We start from the raw sequence: 22656 nt of genomic DNA, 5'->3' as shown, positions 1-22656 counted from the left end.
ATATATATATATATATATATATATATATATATATATATATATACACATTTACATAGACATTTTCACTTCATTTTTTGTCTCATTTGAATTGCCTTTGACATGGTGCAACCAAATGCAAAGTTTCTTTCAAAGGGTCAAAGGAATTGCTATTTTTCAAGGTTGTAATCTTTCTTTATAACAAATATTAGTATATGCATGAATATGTGACATCATCAAAGCACATCAGACTCACAGTAGTCACATCCACTGAGGTAACTTTCTGTCTTGCTAAAGTCTGGCACATCTGAGATAATCCCCAGGTAGCCTGTTTACCAGATCTCACAGGCTTCACATGTGACTCAATGCTTGTGACAGTTTCCTTTTTTGAGAGAGAGGGTGGGCTGGAGTAGGTGAGGTTCTACTAAAGCCCTTACACATTCTCACCAGTGCTTCAGCAGAAGTCCAATAGCAATTGCAAGTGTTCATAAATACAAGAAATCCCTTAACGGAAATGGTGGCGATTCTGAAAGTGGAACTGCCTTCGAAGATACAGGCTTTAATATGCCTTGCCCCTAGAGCTGTTATGCTATCTTTGACAAAATGCTGTAAAGCCATAAACAGAGTGGCTAGGCAAAAAATAAAAGCTGGACAGAAAATCTGTTTCAATTGTTGAAATGCATTTCTGGATTCACAAAAACTCCGTAAGGGTATGTTTTGTTTTGCAAAATTTGACATGATATCTGGACATCTTTCTGCCATCTTTCTGTAGCACAGCATTGTTCTGTCCGTTATAAGAACACAATTTACCATGTGTGTCATGTTCTGTATGATTGCGTACACACTGACAACAAATATAACTAGGGTTCACAATATTTCAATGGAGGTATATTGGGGACAACCCACGGGTGACATAATTGGGTGGTTTTGCATAATGTAAGTTTGAAAACAAGCTATTGCCAAATTGTCCATCAATGTTGCCCCTCTTGAATGACTGACCACATTTCGCCTGGTCACCACAGAGTTCAGCATCCTGAATATACAACATATTGAGTAGCAATAAATGTTTTCTCCACAGCTATAAAAACAGCAAAAAAATTTCAACTGAAAACTTTGATTTTGTGCTCAGTATACAGGGCAGACAAGAGGGTGGACCTGTTTTAACAGACTCTGTTAACTAGCCAATGACATCATTTATTATAACGTCCATATTTACTAGGAAAGAGGTGTCCTTTAATAGTTTCCTTGTTTGTTTTTTTCCTTCTCACCACACTTTGAGTTAAAAAAAAGTCACTTTTAGTCAAGTCTCACATGGCAATTCCCAGTGAACAGTTCTGCAGGACTGTGCAAGCCAGGTTTCTGCCTGTGGCACTCACTCCACAGTTCCTGCTCTCGCAATACCCCCCCCCTTTTTATGGCTTCATTTCCGCTGGAACACTTATGCGCTCCCCCCAAAACCAAATGCCGTGTCTTGAGGGAGGGACAGATGAACACAGAGGACTAGAATGCAGACTGATGTCATCACCGAGGACTCCAGAAGGCCTCCCCATCTCCTCCTCCTGTTTCTCCTCTTGTAATGATGCTCTATGAAAGCAGAGCCAGGCTATGTGTATAGGATGGAGCTGGATAAGAGTGTGTGGGTGAAAGGCTTGAGCCTTTCGTTTTAAAGCAGGGGTGATGCAGGTAGTGGAGAGATACAGTGTATATCATGCAGGAGGCACTGTTTCCAGATCTCTTTATGGAACCCATATGGAGTAGGACAAAGTTTCTGGCTACAAACCTCAGACTGGAGGTTAACATCATAATAGGACAACTCAGTGCCTGTGTTAATATAACATACATTAAAATGTAAATAAATGAGAGAAAAGGGGACCTAACATCAAAAATGTTAAACAGTACATGGACATCTGTCATTGTAAAGACATTAAGGAGTGAGAGGTGTGTCAGTTCAAAAGCAAAGTGGTACAACAGGACACTGTCTCTGCATATGTCTAAAAGATGTGCAAAAAAATAAATGTTTCATTTATGTGCAGGATGTCACCTCCACACGGAGACTGTTAGTGTTAGAATAAGGGAGAGAACTATAGGAGATGAAATGGGTCTTTCACAAAAAGGTCATTCTTTCTGTCTCTTACACTACCTCCACAGCATTACTTCATCCAAGCTGTTCAGTGCTGTCCATTTTTAATCACACTCTCACACACTCTTATGAAGCCGAGAGGAACAGCCACACTGGCGCTGCACTGAGCTCCTCAATAGACAGACGTCAACAAGCTGTGCCACAGAACACTGACCCCCATTTCCTCATTCTGTCTGGGTTCATGGAGATATGTAGGTGTGTGTGTGTGTGTGTGTGTGTGTGTGTGTGTGTGTGTGTGTGTGTGTGTGTGTGTGTGTGTGTGTGTGTAGATAGGTTAGGTGAGTGTGCGTGTCTTGCATGGCTTTGTTGTCTTGTTGTGTCTGTATTGCTTTCCAGGTCAAAGGTTGCATCCCCATTCGCATGGCCAGGGGCTACCAGGGGATGGGGGGGGCCTGAGAAATACTGGCGTAACGCCAAGGGTGTGTCATTTTGCTTCGTTTCCCCCCCTCCTTTCCACTCCTTTGGCGAGTTCTTTAGGATCAGAGTTTAGTGCGGAGGCCTCGCACAGACAGTCCCGCTCGCTCTGGCCTCTATGGGAGAGTTTCCTTCCGGCGCAGAGGGACAGACTGCCCGCTGCTGAGGGGCCAGAAACTCCGCAGAAGTTCAGGAGGGGCTGCCCAAAAAAACGCCTGCCGCAGAGGCCACCTCTGTTGAGGGTCTAATTTCAGTAAGGCGACTGAGGCTCCTGAGGCGCTTCAGATGCTGAGACAGGGTCTTTTAGGAAGAAAGAGCTTAGTAGTCCTTCTCTTATCTTACAGGTAAGTCATTCAGGGGAGGCAGGGGACCAGGGATTCCATACATCTCCACAGGGTTTCAACTGCCTCATAGGTCTTTCAGTGTGAGTGTGTGTGTGTGTGTGTATGTGTGTGTGTATATGTGTGTGTAGGTGTGTACATATGGGTGTGACAAGCGATGGAGCATGCGGCGTTCGCTCTGGTGCTCCGTGGCTGGCTGGCTGGATGGCTGGCCGAGGGGGCTGGGCGTTAGGAGAGCTCGAAGCCCGTGTTCATGCTGATGGCGTAGCGCAGCTTGTCGCGCAGGATGCTCTTCTTGCTGTAGTTGGGCAGCTTAAGCAGGTTGAAGCAGGTGGACGAGGTGGGCAGCCGGCCGCCTGGCTCCTTCTTGCGGATGGTGAAGAACCCCCGCAGCACGCTGCCCAAAGTGTCCCCCGTGTCCTGGGGAGAGAACACATACAGATAAGTACACACACACAGGCAGAGAAATGCATACACACACACACACACAGATAAGTACACACACACAGATAAGTACACACTCACACAGAGAAATGCACACACACACAGAGAAATGCACACACAGACACACAGACAGACACACACAGACACACACACACACACACACACACACACACACACACACACACACACACACACACACACACACACACACGAACATTAACTCGTCTTTGGGGGGGACGTTTTAGATGGGTGGGCAGAGGTCAACGCTGTGTGTAATTGCGATGCACCTACTGCATCCTTTTAAGGTTGCCATTTACGCTTTGTTTGAAACCTTCAGCAGGCCGTCAGTGTGCCTCACCTGGTCATCGGACACCTCCACACAGCGGATGGAGAAGGGGGGTTTGAGGTAGGCAAAGCCCAGCAGAGGGGGCCTGGAACAGCTGGTGACAAACTGCACACAGCCAGCACAGAGAACAGTGGGAGGTCAGTGCACTGGGCAGGATCAACGTGAAAACCCATATCACCGTGTCTTATCATTGCTGTAACTCTGGCAGGTAACAACTGAACCCTCCAAGACATATGGACAGCCTAGATGTTACAATGTTGTTGGCACATCTACTAATATACGAGATCTGGTCATACATGTAGAAGACAATACAGATAAAGCCTGGTTCTGCGGTTGCGCAAGAGAAGCTTTTCTTACAAACTTTCAGACTGATTGACACAGAGGAGCTACACTGCACTGTCCTACAGGCTGTAAAGGGGGGGTGGGTGAGAGAGGGCAGGCAGGGGTCACCTTGAGAAACATGGCCCTCTCCTCCGGGGTGAAGTCACTGGAGAGGATGTCCCACAGCCAGATGATCACACGATGACTGCTGTGGAAACCTCCATAATACACAGTGTGTTTCCTGGGGAAAGAAGGAAAGAGAGAGGTTGTGTGTGTGTGTGTGTGTGTGTGTGTGTGTGTGTGTGTGTGGGGGTATAAGGTTACAAAGAAGCAACAGAGTTTCACAGCAATCTGAGTGGGGAAAAAGCTTTGCATGTCATTTGGTCATGTCTATGGGTGAAGACCACATAAAGCAAGACAAGCTGGAGGACAGCACTCACTAGAAAGCAGAGAGCTGAAACTCCAATATTAACCAAACGGCAAACACATCGATCAACTAATCAGTCAAATAAGTCACTAAATGGATGGGACCCACTTGAGGTCATCCAGGTCGATCTCGGCGTTGTCCCCAGAGACGAGGCGCTGCACCTCGGGCGTGGAGAACATGTGCAGCCACTCGTGGTTGATGATGCAGCGGAAGCCGCGGATGAATGCCGCCGTCTGCTCCTTGATCTGTGTGTGCATCCGGAAGTGCGCCATCAGGTGGATGTAGCTGATCCTGCAGATAGATGTAGTGGTGGAGGTCAAAAGTTCAGAGGCATGAGGGAGAGGTCACGCAGACTTCAGTTCCCAGTCAACTGAGACAAACACTGTGCTGCGCTTGTCAGTTGAATGACATTGCTTGGTATTGTTCTATGAAGCCTCAAAACTATTATGAGCCATCTTTGTTTTTTGTTTTTCCAGTACATTCAAGTTCACTAGTGCTTGTGATGTTGAGAGCAGGTTTTGAATGCCAGAAGATTATCGAAAGGGCAAAACGTGAGTTTAGAGCTTTCCAGTTCTACGATGGCGTCACTGAGCCTGATTATGTAGGCTGCTATGTTCTCCATTTAAAAAATCTTAATCATATCCAAGAGAACCAAACTCTAAAATAGCAGGAGTCAGATGGACTATGGTGACAAAGCACGTACAGTGCAAGTCTAAAGCTCTTTGTTTACTTTGTTTTTCTTTTACTGACGTAGGCCAGAGGCCTGACGTAGGTCAGTGACTCACTTGTTTTCATTGGTCACAGGCATGGTCTTCCCACCACAAATGAGCTCATGGCAAACCAACTGCAGCGAGAGAGAGAGAGAGAGAGAGAGAGAGAGAGAGAGAGAGAGAGAGAGAGAGAGAGAGAGAGAGAGAGAGAGAGAGAGAGAGAGAGAGAGAGACACACACACAATAGCACAATAGTGACCGCATGGCACAGAAATAAACTGGGGAGAGGAACAGACATGACCACTGACATGACCACTGACGTATTAGATTGTGTTGTTCATACCTGTCCCATCACCTCCTCGTCATACGATAGGGTCAGCCCCAGGTCACTCACGTCTCCATCATAGCGCTGGAAGTCACATCAGTGGCATGAGTACAAATGATCAGGCCCTCATAGATAATCCCAACCAAACTGCTGAGGTTACTCAGTATATGGTGCTTTGGGAAAGTGGGGTGTTGTTAACAGTAAGATTATTATTAAATGCCTGGAAATACACCACGCACCTCAGATTTGTAATATTTGGGTAATCCTGAGGTGTCAATCTCATTTGAAATATTAAATATTGGTCAATATATATAATATAGTAAATATTAGCTTTTTGGAATACAATTTTACAACAGTGCCATTTCTGGAAAACCCAACCCCTCGCACAATCCGGAAAAAAGATATCACGTAAGATAATACGCAGCATTTCAAGCAGCACACACCAACTACACTGAGCACTGCGTCCACCACAGGTGGACGCGAGCAGGCAGTGCCGGACGCACCTTGATGGAGGTGAGGTTCTTGTAGAACTCAGAGTCGAGCGAGGGCAGCTCGTCGATGGAGCTGTAGAAGGTGCTGTGGTGGTGTCCGAGCACCTGGCTGAGGAAGAAGGATGCGAAGGGCACGTCCACCACGATGCCCTCATACATGGCCTTGCCCAGCATCTTGCCCACAAACTCAAAGAGCTGCAGGTGGTTCTCGTGGATGTTGGACGTGGGCGACGGGTAGAGGCGCTCGTTCCCGCTGGTCGTCTAGACGGGCGTGGGGGCACGGATGAGACGTGTCACAGACACACGCGTAAATATGCACACACACGTGCATGCACGCACATATACATACACACGTGCGTATGCACACTCACATACACACACATGGGTGCACACACGTACAATCACACACAGGCGCACACACAAAGAAGCACGCGCATACACACAAACACGCACCCGTGCGCACAGACGTAAAAACACACACACAGACACACACACAAACGAGCGCGCACATACAAACACACGCACACAAACACGTCCACACAGATACACGCAAACACGCACACACACACGCATACGTGGACACACACATAAAGAAGCGCGAAGAGACAGACAACGACAGAGCATTTCGGGCGAACCCCTGTGGTATGCACTGTCTTTCTACCTCTGCTCTCTACCACAGCTTTTTGTGAACTAATCAATGCGACTCCTGGGCTGAACACATTTGTTCTGGCTGACTAAATCCAGCAGCGCAGAGTGAAATGGAAAACATGGGTGCAGCAAAAAGAGTCCCTAAAGGCTCATTTATAGTCCAGGCAACAAGTGTCACTAGACAAAAAATACTATACACTTTTATAGTCCTGCATCGATGACAAAAAATGTTGAATAGAACATCACCTAGTCTCTATAACAACTTGTACATTTTTGTTACTATGTAACATTTCATTGTTAAATGAAAGTAAAATATTTTGTCACGTAACAAACGCTGCCTAGACTATTAATTGGCCTTAATCCACAACCAGAATAAAGGAACGAGACTGAGGAAGTGAAGGTGCAATGTTTTCAGGAAGATCTATCCTTTAGGTGCATGTTCAGTCATTTAATGTCACCTGACAATTGATTCCTCATGGCAAATTCTATGCTTGAGTGAGAATGTAAGGAAGGATGGACACTGCACACTGCTAGGTGATGAGAACTTGTACGTGTTTACCTTGAACAGATTCAGTGCAGGGTTGAAGACCTTTTTGATGATCTCTTCTAAGAACTCCTTGAAGACACCGTCCTGGTCAATACCAGCCTCGTCCACACCCAGGTCGTTGACAAACTTCACACGGATCACTCCTTTGATGGAGTTGACTGGTAATCGCCGGAGCTGGTCGTACCCGTCCTGGAGGAGGTGAAGAGACAAGCTTCAGATTAAGGATGCACTCCTGGATATCTGGCTGAATGGTGTACAGTAAGGACTCCACCATCACCACACAAGGACCCAGAAGGTGAGACTTAACTTTTGGCTAAACAGCAGACACAGATCTTAAAACTGCTATTTTCACTACTATGTACATAATATCTCAAAATGAATCATTTTCTGTACAAGGGACAACATACTATTATGACCCTGTGGTCGTATATATATATATATAAAATATCTTTTCCTTGTGGCTTGTGGCTCCCTTGTTCATTCTTATGTTGCAGATTGCCTCTTTGCCAGTTTGCTGATTGCCGGTGCAGCTTAATTGACCAATTGCAGTCATTGGATGTTTCGGGCTACTGGCCCTTTAAAAGTTCAGCCATGACGTCAGCAGAGGCGCGCTCTTCCGACTTTCTTTGAGACGCCCGTCACGCCACTCCATGCCACCTTCGGGCCGAGCCTCGGGCCAGAGTTGTTTTTTGTTCTGCCGCTTCAGCCACTCCCGGGGTGAGAGGCCGGGAAGTGAACTGAAGCCTGTTCAGGTCTACTTTGGAGGCCTGGTGATTTTTCCTGCGTTTGCCCGTACTTTTTTGTTAACCTTAAAATTGAGCCTTAGTTTCCTAAGTTATTCTATTTTTGTTATTAATACATATAATTAACTTTATATCTTTTGTCTGCCTGTTATTGCTCTTTGTTATTTCCCTAAGCCCTAAACAAGGGACATAACAATACTTGTACAATACAATATATTATACACCTGTGAAATGTATCTTTACTACAGTATTACTGTTGTAATAATATGGATTCATTGTCTCATCACAGCTGTAACTGGTGACTTTGGATGTGCCTGTGCCCTTTGGATATGTCTGTGCCACCCCTCATTTACATGTTTAAAAATCAATATTAATACAAAAAAAATCGCAAAAAAGTATTTCAAAAGAATTCCTGGTGCATTACTATGTTGGCAGTTTGGTATTAAACATGTGAGTGCTGAGACAAGGCTGGGGTGCAGTGTAGTGGCCTGCACGTGTTGAGGGGCTGCCCTCCGTACCTCCAGCATGCGTGAGCGGCGGATGGTGATGTGCGTGACGTGCGGGGAGGCCTGGCTCGTCTCCACCAGGCCCAGCGTCTCCTTCTCTTTCATCACGATGTTCCGGAACAGCAGCACCCGCTGAGAACACAGCCACAATGAAACCAGTTAAGTGACTTTATTTGTCCTGAAGGACTTTTTTTCCACTGCATTTCATCCCATCCAGGGGTAGGTAATGACGCGACGCGACACACGCACGCGACGACGCGCACGCGACGCACGACGACGCGCGCACACACACACACACACACTAGCAGTAGTGAGCTCACCAGCTGCCAGCATATTGTCTTGTATAATTTAAAGTTAAATTTAGAGTGGCCTCTACAGTCTCTGTAACATAAACATAACTGTTAGCCGAAGAACTCACATTCGTGGATCAGCATCATCATCAACTGCTTTTTGTGGTTATTTGTTTTTATATCATCACAATCATACGGAAAAAAACAAAAAGTGTTATTTCAAGAGACTAGGCTGGGGCATGCTGTGAGAGGGAGTGCCGGTCAGTGGCGTGAGAGTGGGCGCTCGTACGTTTTTGTGCGGGATGACGTGCGGGATGTACTGCAGTAGCAGCTGGGCCCTCTTCTTGCCCTTCTCCAGCTCCTGGAACAGCAGACTGGGCTTCAGGTCCCTGACACAGAGGAGAGAAGGGAGGGGAGGACAACTATGAGACAAAGATATACAGTAAGCCTGCAGGAAAAGGAAATGAATTCCTAGTGTGCACAAGTAGAGATTAAATGAGCGTGCCATAACTGTCAACAAAATGGGGTGTACATATTTTTGAACAGTCACTTCATGGAGACTTTGAAGACAAGGGAGATTTGTTTGTATGTCTTAGTGTGTGTGTGTGTGTGTGTGTATGTGTGTGTGTGTGTTTATGTTTGTGTTTGTGTGTGTGTGTTTTCCTCACTTGCGGAGCCAGTGGTCATCTGGAGAGAATCTCCGTCTGCAGTCTCGCTCGTAAAGGACCATTAGCCAGCCATGGACGCTATGGAACAGATCTAGCTTCTCACCTTTGGCATTCTCTACAAAGCAGAAAAGAGAGCACAAACACATACAGATACCCAGAACAGTCAGGAACACATGCCCACGCCATCACTGTTTCTATGTTGAGATAGTCATTCATTGGAGAATTAATATTAATTGTTGGAGTAAAGTTGATAGTTTGAGTGTGTGAAACTCACCAAGGAGGCCGTCCCAAATCATCTTGTAGACAAATGTATTGAGAAACGAGGAAATGGTGACAAGCTCCTCTATTTTGAACGATATTTGCTCTTCATAGACTTCAATGTCATCTAGGATCCTGTAATGCACATTGAAATGATAATGTTTGCGTTACACAAGAGAGAATGTTCATGTTACTGACCATTCATCTGCAAACAGCAAATAGCTGCAAATGTGAATGAAAAGTTAAGGTGCAGCTAGGTGTATTTATAAGGCAGGTGTGTGTAAGAGTGTGTGTGTGTGTGTGTGTGTGTGTGACCTACGTGATGAGGTGGCGTGAGCAGTCGCAGAAGAGCATGAGCATGGCGAGCAGCTGCTTGGACTCCTCCGTGTCGTTGTTGAGGCACTCTAGGAAGAGTTTGAGCCCGCCCTGTGGCCCCAGCTCACAGATGAAGGCCCACAGCTTGGGCAGCAGGTCGTCCAGATAGGTCAGGCCTGCATGCACAAACACACACAAGGATGCATGAGGCGTGTGTCTGATGTGTTGCATTGTTTATTTTTCAGAACATTTGTTTGTTTGTCACACATACAAGTACATGAATAAACGATGCAAGTTAAATTAATATAAGTAAATTATGAATAGACAGTGAACATTCATAATGATTAGGAATGATCAATAATTATGAACACTGAATATCAATGACAGACTCCATCCCAATCTTTAGGGGGAGAGCACCATACATATCTGAACATTTGTATCATTAGTTTGCGCTAACATTTGTTTGATTGTCATATATGCCCAAACATACAGGTCCATGGCTATGTTGTGGGACTGACCGGTGAGGATCTGCAGGCGGATCTGGGTGAGGGTGGTCAGGGCGGTCTGGTACAGCACACAGATGCTGCACACCTTCTGCACCTCGACCGAGTCCACGCGCTTCCCGCCCACTGGCTTCAGGATGTTCCGCACCGATGCCGACTTCTGGAATGCCCGTTTGAACAGGTCTGCAGGGCAGAGGGAGAAAGAGAGAGCCAACTTAGGGAGCTGCTTCTTCACCACAACAGACGTGTGGAAGGGAGGGCTATCACCCTGACGACAGCTCTTACTGGTAAGGCAACAGCAATGCCAAACTCACAACAGGACAAACTATTGTTAAATAGCTGTTAAATGATCACTGATGATTATAAATATTTAAAGTAAACACATGCTTTCATTCATTCAACCTTTATTTATTCTCGGAAGTTCATTGTAATAAGTAAACACATGGTTTCATCTGTTTCATTCATTGCATGTGAAACAACTTGCTTCTGCAAATTAGTGGCACAAGTAACTTTCTAGCTTTTTGAAGCAGATATCTGACATCTGAGACACACATCAGCAGAAATAACCAAGCCCATGGGTCCTCTATTAGTCCAGCCAGCAACCATGAGCTACTGTACTACCTGTTTTTGTAGGTGAATACTGTAAATGTGATGAACTAAGGATCATAGAGGACCAGTGTCTCACACATTCATTCATTCATTCAACCTTTATTTATTCTCGGAAGTATACATTATAATAAGTATAGACATGCTTTCAACTGCCATTCAATTTGGTGTCATTCTTTGAAGCTCACAGGTCTTCGGTACATTGTACTCACTCTTGACCGGCAGGTTGTTCTGCGACGCGCTTGGTTGAGGTGGGGGAGGAGGGGTGGGCTCCTGGGCCTCCAGCTTCTTGCTGAGCACGTCGCAGAAGAGTGTGCGGATGATGAGCACGCCCCACAGGTACTGCAGCTGCCGTGTCACCAGGGGCATGGATTCGTTCAGACTACACGGGTCAAACAGCAGAGACAGGAAGAGGACATCACTCAGCATCATAGAGCCACTCATGGGCAAAAAGGGGTCTACTTTCCCCATAATCGTTTATAATTTTCCCATTCAGAGAGATGGTTAATCAATATCCGTAGTCCTCAAGGAGCTACACAGATACTTGTGGCCTGAGAAATATACACCCCCTGCATGTAGTGCTTATCCACCAGATCCTACGCACAAGCAGATGTGAATGGACATGGATTTGACATAATAACTGACGTGTACTGAAGGTCCTTATTTGGACTGACTGGACACCTCTCAGATCTGACTGGTTTGATGTTAGTGAAGGCCTTCTCTGTCCCCCGAGGCAGCCAGAGATTGGATTTGTTCACACAGATTGACGTCATACAATGTAGGAATTCCACTTCTCGTCATTTGCCAACGTACTGGGTTCTTATTTAGCACTAAGGGGGTACCCAATTTGTCTAAAACCAAGAAAATGGGTCACGCTCCTACCCACTACAACAACATTACATAGTGCAATACCAGAGTTTCCGGATGCACGTCGACAATGTCAGATACTCCATTTCCCTTATTCCAAGTCACTGTGGCATCCAAATGAGCTTGAAAGACCTACATTGTGTTGCATTAAAGCATGCTTCACTGGCCTCTTCACTGACCTCTTTCTGGGAAAAACAGGCAATGACCATGTCCTTTTCAGGTCATGCTATTTGCAACGATTTGTTTACCCAGACTGTTGACAAATTGATGATATTTTATAATAAGTATTACTACCCTGACATTGTTTTTTGCTACCCACATATAAGAACCATAATGACAGTATAATAATGATAGTTAAGTCTTTGTTCAGAACTGACCCGTAATCCACAGTCTGGGAGAACCATCCCAATACGGGGTGCCAGTGTGTGAGGTTGGACTTCTTCTGAGACACGTATCTCTGGCAGTACGACAGCATGTCCGTCAGGTCCTTCACAAAGTGGTTGGCCTCCTCCTCCAGCACCTTCTCATTCAGGAAACCCAGGTGAATAAGGTTACCTGTAAGAACATCAACAATGTGCTTAGAATCAACACAGAAGAAGGGCACATCTAAACACACCTGGGTGAAATTGTAATAGGCTTTGCAAAGAACAAGGGGTTTAAACAATGCATGTGAAACAACCTGCTTCTGCAAATTGGTGGAACATGAGCCCTGTAACTTTCTAGCTTTCTGAAGCGGATATCTGACATCTGAGACACACATCAGCAGAAATAACCAAGCCTGTGGGTCCTCTATTAGTCCATCCAGCAACATCCAGCATTAGTCCATGAGCTACTACCTGTTTTTGTAGGTGAATACTGTAAATGTGATGGACTAACGATCATAGAGGACCTGTCTCTCACACATTCATTCAACCTTTCTTTATTCTCAGAAGTTCATTGAGGGAAGTCCTCATTTTCAGTGATGCAGAGATTTAAATAACAATGAAATAACAAAAGAAATAGTAAACAATAGTTTTAGTGAGTGTATGCCTACAAATAAACAAAAACAAGACTGCACAAACACACACCCTACCTAGTAAGCACAGTGTGTGACTTCCCTCCAGGCAGACACAGATATCAAGGCACTGTTCCTCTCGACTCAAGAACAAGATGAACTTCCTCAGGAGGTCATGAGTCTGGATAGTGGCCATGCACTAATGAGAGAATACAGTATAGTCACCAGGCATGTAATACTCACGTTTCATTAGGTCAGTCATCCTTTGTACAGAACAAAATATGTGTGTGTGTGAGAAGAGTTAGATTTCACAGATATTGAGTTGCGTACAGACCACCCAACTCTGTTCAATCATTCACCCCTAAATAACAGAAAATCCTACACATAAAACTGATCAGTTATATTATAAACTAGGTTTAATGACTGTTGTCCAACTACCCACTGATTCTATTTTATTTTAAAACACTCCCCTAGTCATAAGACCCAAGGGCAGTTGTGTGTAGTTCAGAGGGGCGTCGGTAATGAAAGTACCTCAGGGGTTAGTGTGTTGAGGTGAGAAATGACTGCTGGAACAGACATGATGTGGATGAGGAAGGACCTCAGCAGGTTATCTGAGAAGTGTGCAGCGATCACAGGTCTGAAATAAGAAAAAGGGTACATTACTGTACATCTACCTATATAAGTATAAGTATATACTCTTTTGATCCCGTGAGGGAAATTTGGTCTCTGCATTTATCCCAATCCGTGAATTAGTGAAACACTCAACACCTAGTGAACACAGTGAGGTGAAGCACACTAATCCTGTTGCAGTGAGCTGTCTGCTACAGCGGCGCTCGGGGAGCAGTGAGGTGTTAGGTGCCTTGCTCAAGGGCACTTCAGCCGTTCCTACTGGTCGGGGTTCGAACCGGCAACCCTCTGGTTATAAGTCCGAAGCGTTAACCAGTAGGCCACGGCTGCCCCCAAAAGCATTGCTTCCTTCAAGCCGGAGCTCGAACCTGGCTACATACATATGGCAGCAAAGACTGAATGTTGACAGTCTTACCTGAGGGAGAGTGTAAATATGGCTGTTAACATGCTCTTGGTCAGAGAGGGCCTGGATCTTGCCAATCCATTTGTGAGCAAAATCTATGGGAAATTAAAAATATCATGTCACATCAGCATATTGACCAATTTTGAAAACCAATGAGAAAAGCAATACATCCAAAGTACTGCTGAACTGTAACTGGCCATGTCTATGTTTCTTTAACACACATAAAACTTACACTTAAAACATTGTAAAAGATATGCGCTATTATGTCTCTATCTCCTAAATCACAACAGAAAATTGAAAAAAAAAAATCTAAGGGACTGATATGAAGATATACCTGCAACACGGAGTAAAATCCCTTCTGGTTGAGATGGCCCATGATGTTCTCACACATTCTATTCAGGGCCGGTTTCAATGGTTCTCCTAGTAAGGGTGACAAAGAAAAAGTTCAATACCAGTCTCTCCTTATGGAAACCATGAAGCATGATGCCTATTACTGCTTGCACTCACCTTTCCCTTTCACAATCTTCCAGGTAGCAGTGTCAGTGAATGTGATGAGCATAGTGAGGTGTAGTGTCACCAGCTTACTGTCCTGCATTATGTCAGGCTGTGTGTAGGCCATGAGAGAGACCGTAAGAGAAAGGGATGGAGAAGGGAGAAAGCAAGAGATAAATCGGGAGAGAAAGAGGAGAGGACAACAATGATTATTTAAAGACATTTAGCCTGAAAAAAGCTGATGACTAAGTTTGGAGTTTGTCCTAGTTTAAAAAAAATAACTGCACTGTCAGCATCACTGCTATCAAAAAATGATCATTGAAAAACACACAGCAGCAAGATGGTAACGTGTGGTCGGCTGAATAAGACTGACTGACCAACCTTTAGTTTTTTTGAGGAACTCGCAGCACATCCACAGGACATCTTTAATTTGCTTGAGCCAGGGGATGGTGAGGTCTTTGGACAGGGCCAAGGACACATACCACACCTATGCACATTAACAACAAACAAGATACATCAGCAAGAGCTTCAGAATACAGAGGGTGGAGTGATCAGGGATTTTATTTTTATCAACTTACTTTAGGTTCATTGTCAACTTCCATGCTGCTGAGAATGGCACGGCAGAGCTTCTCAAAGCGCTGTATGAGATTGATTTAAAAAAAAGAGAAGGATAACAACAACTAAATGAGTATACTACGTTAAATTGAATCTCCTGCAGTAATATCTGTGCATTCGGAAATTAATTGAAACTGTATAAAATTCAAATTTCCAAGTTTACCAATTTGTCATCCTTGCCACAGATGAACAATAACTTCCGTGCAATCTTAAATATGGATAATGCATTTCTCTTCGTTGTGCCCGCCTCGCTGGCAGCAAAAAACTCATCAACTTCTTTTCTGCAAGAAAATCAGAGAAGACACATGGTGAACAGACAGTAGAGAGTCTGTTCAGGCCTGGGCCTCTTTATCATGACTAAATTGAATAAGAAGTCCACAAATCAATACAAAGCTCTTGGTTTACAGTTATGCTGCTTAGCCCTTTTCTCCTGACATTATCAGAAGTCTTTGCCAAACAGCAGGTTTACTCGTGTAGTGAATGACAGACCTGATTTCTTTCTGCAATGCACAGCGACAGAGGAACCTCCTGACCAGCGCCTGCATGAGAGTGGCAGCTCTCTCCTTCTCTTTGTAACCTTTCCTCTCCTCCCTCAGCTGCCGGGCTTTGTCCAAGAACTGGGTCTTGGAGGTCTGGGTTGCAGTGAACATGTTTCTGACCCTGGTCAAAGACAAGAGTTCAGATTTCAGATTCAGGGTCATATGATCCATTATGTGGATGATCCATTATTATCAGCATTCTTAAGTTATAAGCAAAGAGGAGTGATTTTAACTACTGGTATTTCAATTTCGTTGTTGAAAAAGGTGAGGCAAGTCATTAAGTTACTCTACACAAGTAAAGATAGCAGTATCAGTATTATGAAGTAGTATTACCTCTGCCTGCCTTGATCTTAAGTCACCCACTGTAAAACAGCTGGCAACGCAGACTTGATACTTACGTGTAAGACTATTGGGTACTTCGGCTCTATGTTCACACTTCACTGGATCCCTTTTCTAGTGCATTGCTGTTCCTTCATGAATTCACCTCCTCATCTATCTCCAATACAATAGTCCAATAACATCGGTGTCAACTCTGCAAAGGAGACATGTTGTCTAAGAACACTTCGGAATGACATTGCATGAAATTACACCACAAATAGGCTACATCGCATGATGCCAGTTAAATATTACTTTAGAGCTCGACTTATCAGCTTATAATGACTAACGTTACTCTGGCAATAACTAACTTTGGCTAAAAACATCAGGAAAGAGCTGCTAACATTTAGCAACACCACAGCTTAATTACCCAATATTTCTGTCCTTGTGAAGCTGAATGACATAAAAATAGTATGTCCAAGTGTTTTCGATAGCTGTCTGCAAGCAAATACTGCCAAGCCTCACAAAATAGTGTTAGCTGGCTACTTCACGTTAGCTTAGCATTCTTGTCAATGTTTTTGTGGTGATCTAGCTGTCGACCAAGCTATTTAGCCGGATAGCCTCCTTGCAAGGATATCTTTAGTTTGTTTGTTACAGGGTTTTGTTTATATTACAGTTACTGACAGTCAGAAGTAAATACAATTCAAGGACATGTAAAGCCAAACGACTAAGAGCACGAGCACTGAGCGAGGCAGAAAGTAGTTAAAAAATGTAAACAAAGACAGCTTCTTACTGCGACTGCAGCGATTAATCTCCCATTGTCACTTGAAAACTCTTCCGGAGGAAACATTTCACCTTTTTCGAGGTTTTTCGATTTGTTTAATTAAACGGAACATGAGATTCAACACAGTATTTTATTGGAGAATAACTATACACCGAGGTGTCATAGCCAGCAATTCTAAACCCTTTTCAGTAATTGTGGGGGACCAAATAGTAGGTACACTTCTGCAGCCCGGAAAGAGATGCTACTGAGTGGCAATGTTGTTACATGTTCAACCGGTAGAGGGCCGCTCGTGTAGAATTGGCATGGACCCAGCTGTTCATCACTCATCTTACTGTCCTTTGTAACACTATGTAGCTCACTTTTATATCTATCTAGGCTTATATTTTGAGTTATTTAATGCTCATATATTTCTGCCAAAAGTTACAAGGAACATAACATTAGTTATGTGCCAGTGAAAGACTGGCATACAGTGTTTAAAATCAAGAAATGATCTGATAAGCAAACAAGTTTTGGGATAAACTTCACAGTTAGCCTGTGGCTCCTGTTGAAGCATTCACTTCACACTGATGGGAGACCAGTGCCCTTTACCTTATCATTGACCTTGACCATTTCAGACTTGTTAATGTCTAAAAAAAAAGTGTGGGCTTATATATATAAAAAAAAACTGTTCTTTGCTACAATTGCAATGTCTTAGAAAACAGTAACAGCAAGCATGTTTCACAGTTTATTGCCTTCATTAAAAACCACTGAAGAAAAGGGCAAATGAATCCATAAACTTTATTTTATTATGATTGTTTTCATCATTTGCACTGAACATCTTGGAATCATTGAATAGATGGAGCACAAGGCAACACATACTGTTCACATATTGATTAGCCACATTCTTTTTGTCATCTTTTATAAATAGATATCCGTAGTGAATACATTTAAATAATGTGAAATTGGCACCATCATACCAAGTAGTACTTTTAAACAATACTCTGACTGAGGGGTAATAAACATCACTTACATTTTTATATTCATTTTTTTTTACTAATCCCATTTGGATTATGCTCATCACTGTAATGTATAAAATTTATGTAACCACTGAAAACAATTACAAAAATGCATAGTAATGGAACAGTATCAGTGACCAGATCAAAACATCCAAGGTCTCAAGAAAAAAGTTAAAACAAATGTCCATGATTATTACTTCCGAGCTTCAGACATTGTTAAGATTAGGAATGTACATAACTGAACTCATACTGTATTTCTTAAGTTCAGTTTGGATGGCCAATGGTCAAAATGCACATAGATAAATGTATCCAGTAGTCAGCGTCAGTAGATGTACCGAACATGTGTCTTCTTGATTCTCAAGTCTAATAATGCCTAGTGGCTATCACCATCTGATGTGAATACACTGTCATGTATGTATTTAAATCTGGATTTATCAATTTAAGGACTGAAACAAATAACAAGGTGGCAAGGCGCTGTGTGAGGCTGATAATGTGGTCACAAAATACTATGCAATTTTCTTACAAAATTACTGAAAGTATCCTGGTGTAAAAAAGCAAGTCATGGCTAAATGGTTCATACTGTTTCCAAAATAATCCCAGCAATATCTTGCATTTGCTTAGACTATTCCGTATTTTAACAACATTTCATTTATCTGTACCGATTAACCTCATAATACAACATAATACAAAAACACAGATACATGTATGAACAAACAGCCCAACCTTGGCACATAACATCACAATATTAGGCCATCAGGCCAACCAACTGTGAGTAGACACAAATATTAAGTTGCATGTTAATGTATAACAGTATAATATCCATTAAGCTATAAATGTAACATTTGAAATGTGCACTAAAATGTTAACATTTGAAATGTTTTGAAAGCTTGGTGCTGGCCCGGTAAGTATATCAGCCATTGTCTCATTTTGACAAAGGGTAAGAAAGAGGGATGGACAACTAACTGTTCTATGTGTATCTTTGTTTAGCACTGGGAGTCTGGGACATTTGTTTATTTCAAATGAGCTTTTCATAAGATGTTAATAATTCATGTTGACACAAGGCTTAGATGACCCCATTAATTCCTGGCATAAATAGTTCAAAGGCTAAAGTGAAAAAAAATTCTGCATAAAAAAAAAAGTGGTTATTATGTAAACTATTGTAACTCAGTAGGTCTGAGTGGTGGGATCTTGACATCTTCACAACCACATAAGGCAAAGTAACAACCGTTCTGATGCCTACATACAATACATCATTGGTCCATAGCAATTGACTGAGAAGGAGAAAAGGAGATCCGAGTCCATTCTCAGATCACTAAAATCAGTTAAGTATTGGATAAATTCAATTTGAACATTTTTGTGCATTATAATTTGGAAAAAAAGCACAGTGGAATTTCCCACATTTTGCAAAACAAAACAATACATGAGTAGTCTTGTCATGTCTTGCTAACTGCATTCCCTGTGGGCACAGGAAGCACTACAGAACCAGAAAAGTGCTGGATTTACGAACCAATCTGTGGAAGCCCTCTCTGCTGGTTTGGAATCTTAAGTACAGTACTTTCTTTAAAAAGAAATAGAGCTCTCGCAAATGGCACAGTCTGCGATGACACAACCTTTGCAACAAGGAAGAGCAGAAGCACAACTGTAGTGCTCCGACACTTCACTGGCTTTGCAGCCACTCAACTCGCAATTCGGCCACTTCTTTCCCGTACCAGTCATGGAGTTTGGAGAAGCACCCTGTTTCCGGGGAGAAGGGGCTCTCCAGTGACCCCTGGGCTGACCCCGAGCCTCCCCTCCGCCGCGGCGGCACCGGCGGGGGTCTAAAGCCATCACCCCTCGAGCTCCCATCGGCATCCCAGACCACGCCCAGTGTTTCGGGGACCCCGTTGGTCAAGGCGGACGGCTTGCTCCACGCCACGCCGTTCTCCTTGGCATGACCAGTCTGCGGCTGCGCGTCCTCTGGCTGGCTAAGTGCTAAGGCGGCTGGCACAGCAGCTCCAGCAGTGGGGCCCTGGGGTTGAGACGTAGAGGACGCTGCGAGAGCGCCGCCTGTTGAGGACCCAGTTGATTTGGGCCGTGGTGATGGCTGCTGCTGCTGCTGCTGTTGTTGTTGTTGTTGTCTCCTGGTGCCCTTGGCCTTGCCCTGCATCCCTCGGGCCCCCTCCTGAAGCTCCTCCAGCTGTTTTTCTAACTCGCGCACCACCAGCCGCATGTAGTCGAAGCTGGCCCGCGACAGTGCCTTCACCCATGACTCCATGCCCGCCTGGCTCTCGGCGGCCATCTTGTAGACACGGGCCCTGGCGCAGTCAAACTTGACGGCGAAGGCAAACTCCTCGGCCGACTCGCACAGCTCCACCGTGCAGCCTTCGAGCACAATGACGCCGATGGGCTCCTTGCTCTCACGCTCCTCGAAGTAGAACAGCATGTTGCCCTTGAGGACGAACCAGCGTCGGTGGTAGGCCGTGTTTCGCTCCCCCTTCTTGAAGAGGAAGCCGGTCTTGTCCGGGGGAGAGTCACACGTTGCATAGTGAGCCACGCTGCGTTCGTTCAGCTTCATGGTTGCATGGCCTGAGAGGAGCTAGTGATGTGGACGAAAACACAGTCATTAAAGACACAAGTTAACTCCGCAGTTAAGTTCCTGATTTGATCTGCTGATCTGCTATATTTTTTCTGATATGGTTTGTGAGGAGTGGCTGATGAGATATTTCAGTTGATGTTTTACTGTAGCTGTCCAAAACACAAAACAGAATGAATTGAGGAAATGTAAAAGCAATTGTTGCATGATGAACAGGTGTATTTCCTCGTCCTACTGGTGTAGTTCCATGTTTTCATGAAATGGTAGACACAGAACCACCATGAATATCACTGATATGGTAGCTCCTCGTGATCTAACAGACATGGTTATAATTACCATCAAGCACCATTGTCTTAAAAATGGTTTAATGACAAAAAGCAATAAACGAAGGTCCAATGTATCAGTACAACTTGTGACTAAACACTTGCAATACAGCAGCTTCCATCTAGCTAAATTTCAGCAGTGAACACACTCACCAATATTTCAAATCCTTTGGAGGACCTTCTTAAGTCTGTGGAATGGCTTGCCTTCACTACATCTCACAACACCGGAGCTTGCCATACCACATCACTGAATGTTTACTGTGTTAAAGGAAAAATTATAAAATGAGGAAATTGGAAACATTTAGGAGTGGGTGACAGAGTGAATGAGACGACTGACTGACAATGACTGACAGACAATGACTCATACATACATACATACATCAACTAAAAGAAGAAAACTTTGAAAAGTGGCTCAAGAAAAGGGCAACTGACAGAAATAAACAAGTTGTTTTGGAAGTAAACCAACACGAATGACTAAATGGATTTTTCTGGTATGTAGTCAAAATGGAAAGGGCATGTGATATCCCAAAATACAGGAGAGGTTTCATTGCGAAAAGTACGCCTTGTTTACCCTGACATTCATTCCTCCCTACTTACTATGGCACAAAGCCAACTTAAACAGTTGCTCACCAAGAGTATAGGTCGTCTCAGTCTGCATAAGATCATATCCCAAAATCAACTTCAATAATGAACATAGAATATTCTATAGACTAGGTTACATCTTAGGAGACTTAAATGTTAATTAAATTAGTGTCGCCGATCGTTCATATTCTGATTGTTCATTAATATTTATCTTGATATCCACTTACTTATCCAGTCAATTTTGTGTGAAAGTGTGAATTATGACAGCAGACAACAAAACTGTCTGCAATTGTTGTGATGCTGGGTGGGTGCAGCAGCATCGTCAATTAGCTACATAGCTAGCATTTGGTTCCAAAACAGCTGTAGTCTACAGAATAAGTCGCTCACACAATGTTGCCAGTAAAAACAACTGTTCGAGGAATGTTGGATCAATTGGCACACAAGGAAATGGCGGTATAGTTTGATGTTGAGCGAGTTTGCCCGGGTAAGCAGTCTAACGTTAGCAGCTACCCGACGAATTCATAGGATTTAGGAGGAGGACCGTTCGCTGAAATTGTGAATTGTGAGCGTCAGCACATTCTCAATACTTATACAGCCTGCTTTCGATATAACAGTATATATGTCTTGTGTGTATTCACAATGTACACTTAACTTTTAACATGACAGATATACAGTCATGTCGCTATTTCAAAAACTTACCGTCAATTTAAGACGTTTTCCGCCGTCTCCTTTCTTCTTCATTCTTTCCTTTCCTTTTCCCTCTGGTCTGGTCACGTGCTACAATGGAATCTTCATGCGTCCAATCCGAAGTGCCAGACATCTGTCTGTGCCAACGTGGGGCACGGAATCCTTGAAAGGCTTAGGCCTATTATCGTGCTGGATTATTTTTTTTGTTGTAGACTTTTTACATAGACTTGTGAAAACTATTAGCAGAATAATTTGTTACACACATCTCTGTGATGTACGCCACTCTCTTGTGATGCAGTGATAGCCTACCTTTCTATTGTTGATAGATAATGTTGATGGCTTGCTGCAAACTTACCATTGTTGTCGGAATGTTGTTGGTGGAAAGTTTCAGTAAACGCAGTGTAGGCTACCTTCCTGTTGTTATATGTGGCAATTTTGTGACCTTTTAGAGAATATGAGGTGTGGCTTTGCTTACTTTGTAGCAAACTGACAAATTAGTGTTGCCAGAATGTTTTGGACATAATGTGGTCAAATGACCCCTGATGTGTCAAACCAGCAGCAAATCACAAAAATAACACATGCAAACAAACAAAACACATGAAAATAACAACAAAACATAAGCCTATGCAAATGCACAAAAACAAGCGCAAATCAGTAAGTAAATATTGTTAATATCAAAGCATGAGAACAAGAACAGCAAACGCTGATTGATGCCTGATATGGAATAAGTCAGGCCTCTGCTAAGCTTTCTACCAGAGAGCGTGGAGAAGTGAAGACAAGTAGAGTCAAATTAGATGACATGTGGCCTCTTATTTTAATGCCCTTAGTCTTTCACAATATCC

The 22656-nt window shown here is 43.6% G+C and overlaps 2 protein-coding genes across 4 annotated transcripts; both read right to left on the bottom strand.

Annotated features, from left to right (window-relative positions):
- Positions 1–1699: 1699 nt before the first annotated feature.
- On the bottom strand, positions 1700–16873 carry ube3b (ubiquitin protein ligase E3B). Of its 2 annotated transcripts, XM_048243858.1 has the most exons (27): positions 16665–16873; positions 15955–16088; positions 15507–15677; positions 15181–15298; positions 14981–15040; positions 14776–14889; positions 14418–14514; positions 14245–14330; positions 13923–14005; positions 13412–13517; positions 12959–13079; positions 12264–12441; positions 11232–11401; positions 10429–10596; positions 9915–10086; positions 9612–9730; positions 9338–9452; positions 8959–9058; positions 8392–8511; positions 7143–7319; positions 5948–6196; positions 5463–5528; positions 5195–5253; positions 4518–4700; positions 4112–4223; positions 3674–3766; positions 1700–3291 (listed from the first exon to the last, which is right to left on the bottom strand). In XM_048243858.1, the coding sequence occupies exons 3-27, from the start codon at positions 15665–15667 to the stop codon at positions 3100–3102; spliced, it is 3219 nt and encodes a 1072-aa protein (XP_048099815.1). In that variant the 5' UTR covers positions 15668–15677; positions 15955–16088; positions 16665–16873; the 3' UTR covers positions 1700–3099. The 2 variants fall into 2 exon arrangements, with proteins under 2 accessions (XP_048099815.1, XP_048099814.1); XM_048243857.1 differs by lacking the exons at positions 15181–15298; positions 15507–15677; positions 15955–16088; positions 16665–16873 and having other exon boundaries at positions 14784–14889; positions 14981–15035.
- Positions 16874–17414: 541 nt separating this feature from the next.
- On the bottom strand, positions 17415–21992 carry pheta1 (PH domain containing endocytic trafficking adaptor 1). 2 transcript variants are annotated; one of them, XM_048244615.1, is made up of 3 exons: positions 21827–21992; positions 20699–20803; positions 17415–20225 (listed from the first exon to the last, which is right to left on the bottom strand). In XM_048244615.1, the coding sequence occupies exon 3, from the start codon at positions 20202–20204 to the stop codon at positions 19308–19310; it is 897 nt and encodes a 298-aa protein (XP_048100572.1). In that variant the 5' UTR covers positions 20205–20225; positions 20699–20803; positions 21827–21992; the 3' UTR covers positions 17415–19307. The 2 variants fall into 2 exon arrangements, with proteins under 2 accessions (XP_048100572.1, XP_048100571.1); XM_048244614.1 differs by lacking the exon at positions 20699–20803.
- Between the last annotated feature and the right edge of the window lie 664 nt (positions 21993–22656).

This window comes from Alosa alosa, chromosome 5 (genome assembly GCF_017589495.1).
Source record: "Alosa alosa isolate M-15738 ecotype Scorff River chromosome 5, AALO_Geno_1.1, whole genome shotgun sequence".
Classification (NCBI taxonomy): domain Eukaryota; kingdom Metazoa; phylum Chordata; class Actinopteri; order Clupeiformes; family Clupeidae; genus Alosa; species Alosa alosa.
The sequence above is the reverse complement of the archived record's forward strand: the minus strand, read 5'-3'. Positions and strand labels throughout refer to the sequence as shown.

Bases quoted from the DNA above. Each gene is read 5' to 3' on its own strand.
- ube3b (XM_048243858.1), bottom strand. From the start codon at position 15,667: ATGTTCACTGCAACCCAGACCTCCAAGACCCAGTTCTTGGACAAAGCC. The intron at 10,087-10,428 runs GTCAGTCCCACA...TTGTGCATGCAG, and splicing joins CCGCCTGCAGATCCTCACCG to GCCTGACCTATCTGGACGAC. The intron at 7,320-8,391 runs GTACGGAGGGCA...CACCTCCTCCAG, and splicing joins GCCGCTCACGCATGCTGGAG to GACGGGTACGACCAGCTCCG.
- pheta1 (XM_048244614.1), bottom strand. From the start codon at position 21,868: ATGAAGAAGAAAGGAGACGGCGGAAAACGTCTTAAATTGACG. The intron at 20,226-21,826 runs GTAAGTTTTTGA...CCACATCACTAG, and splicing joins GAAAACGTCTTAAATTGACG to CTCCTCTCAGGCCATGCAAC.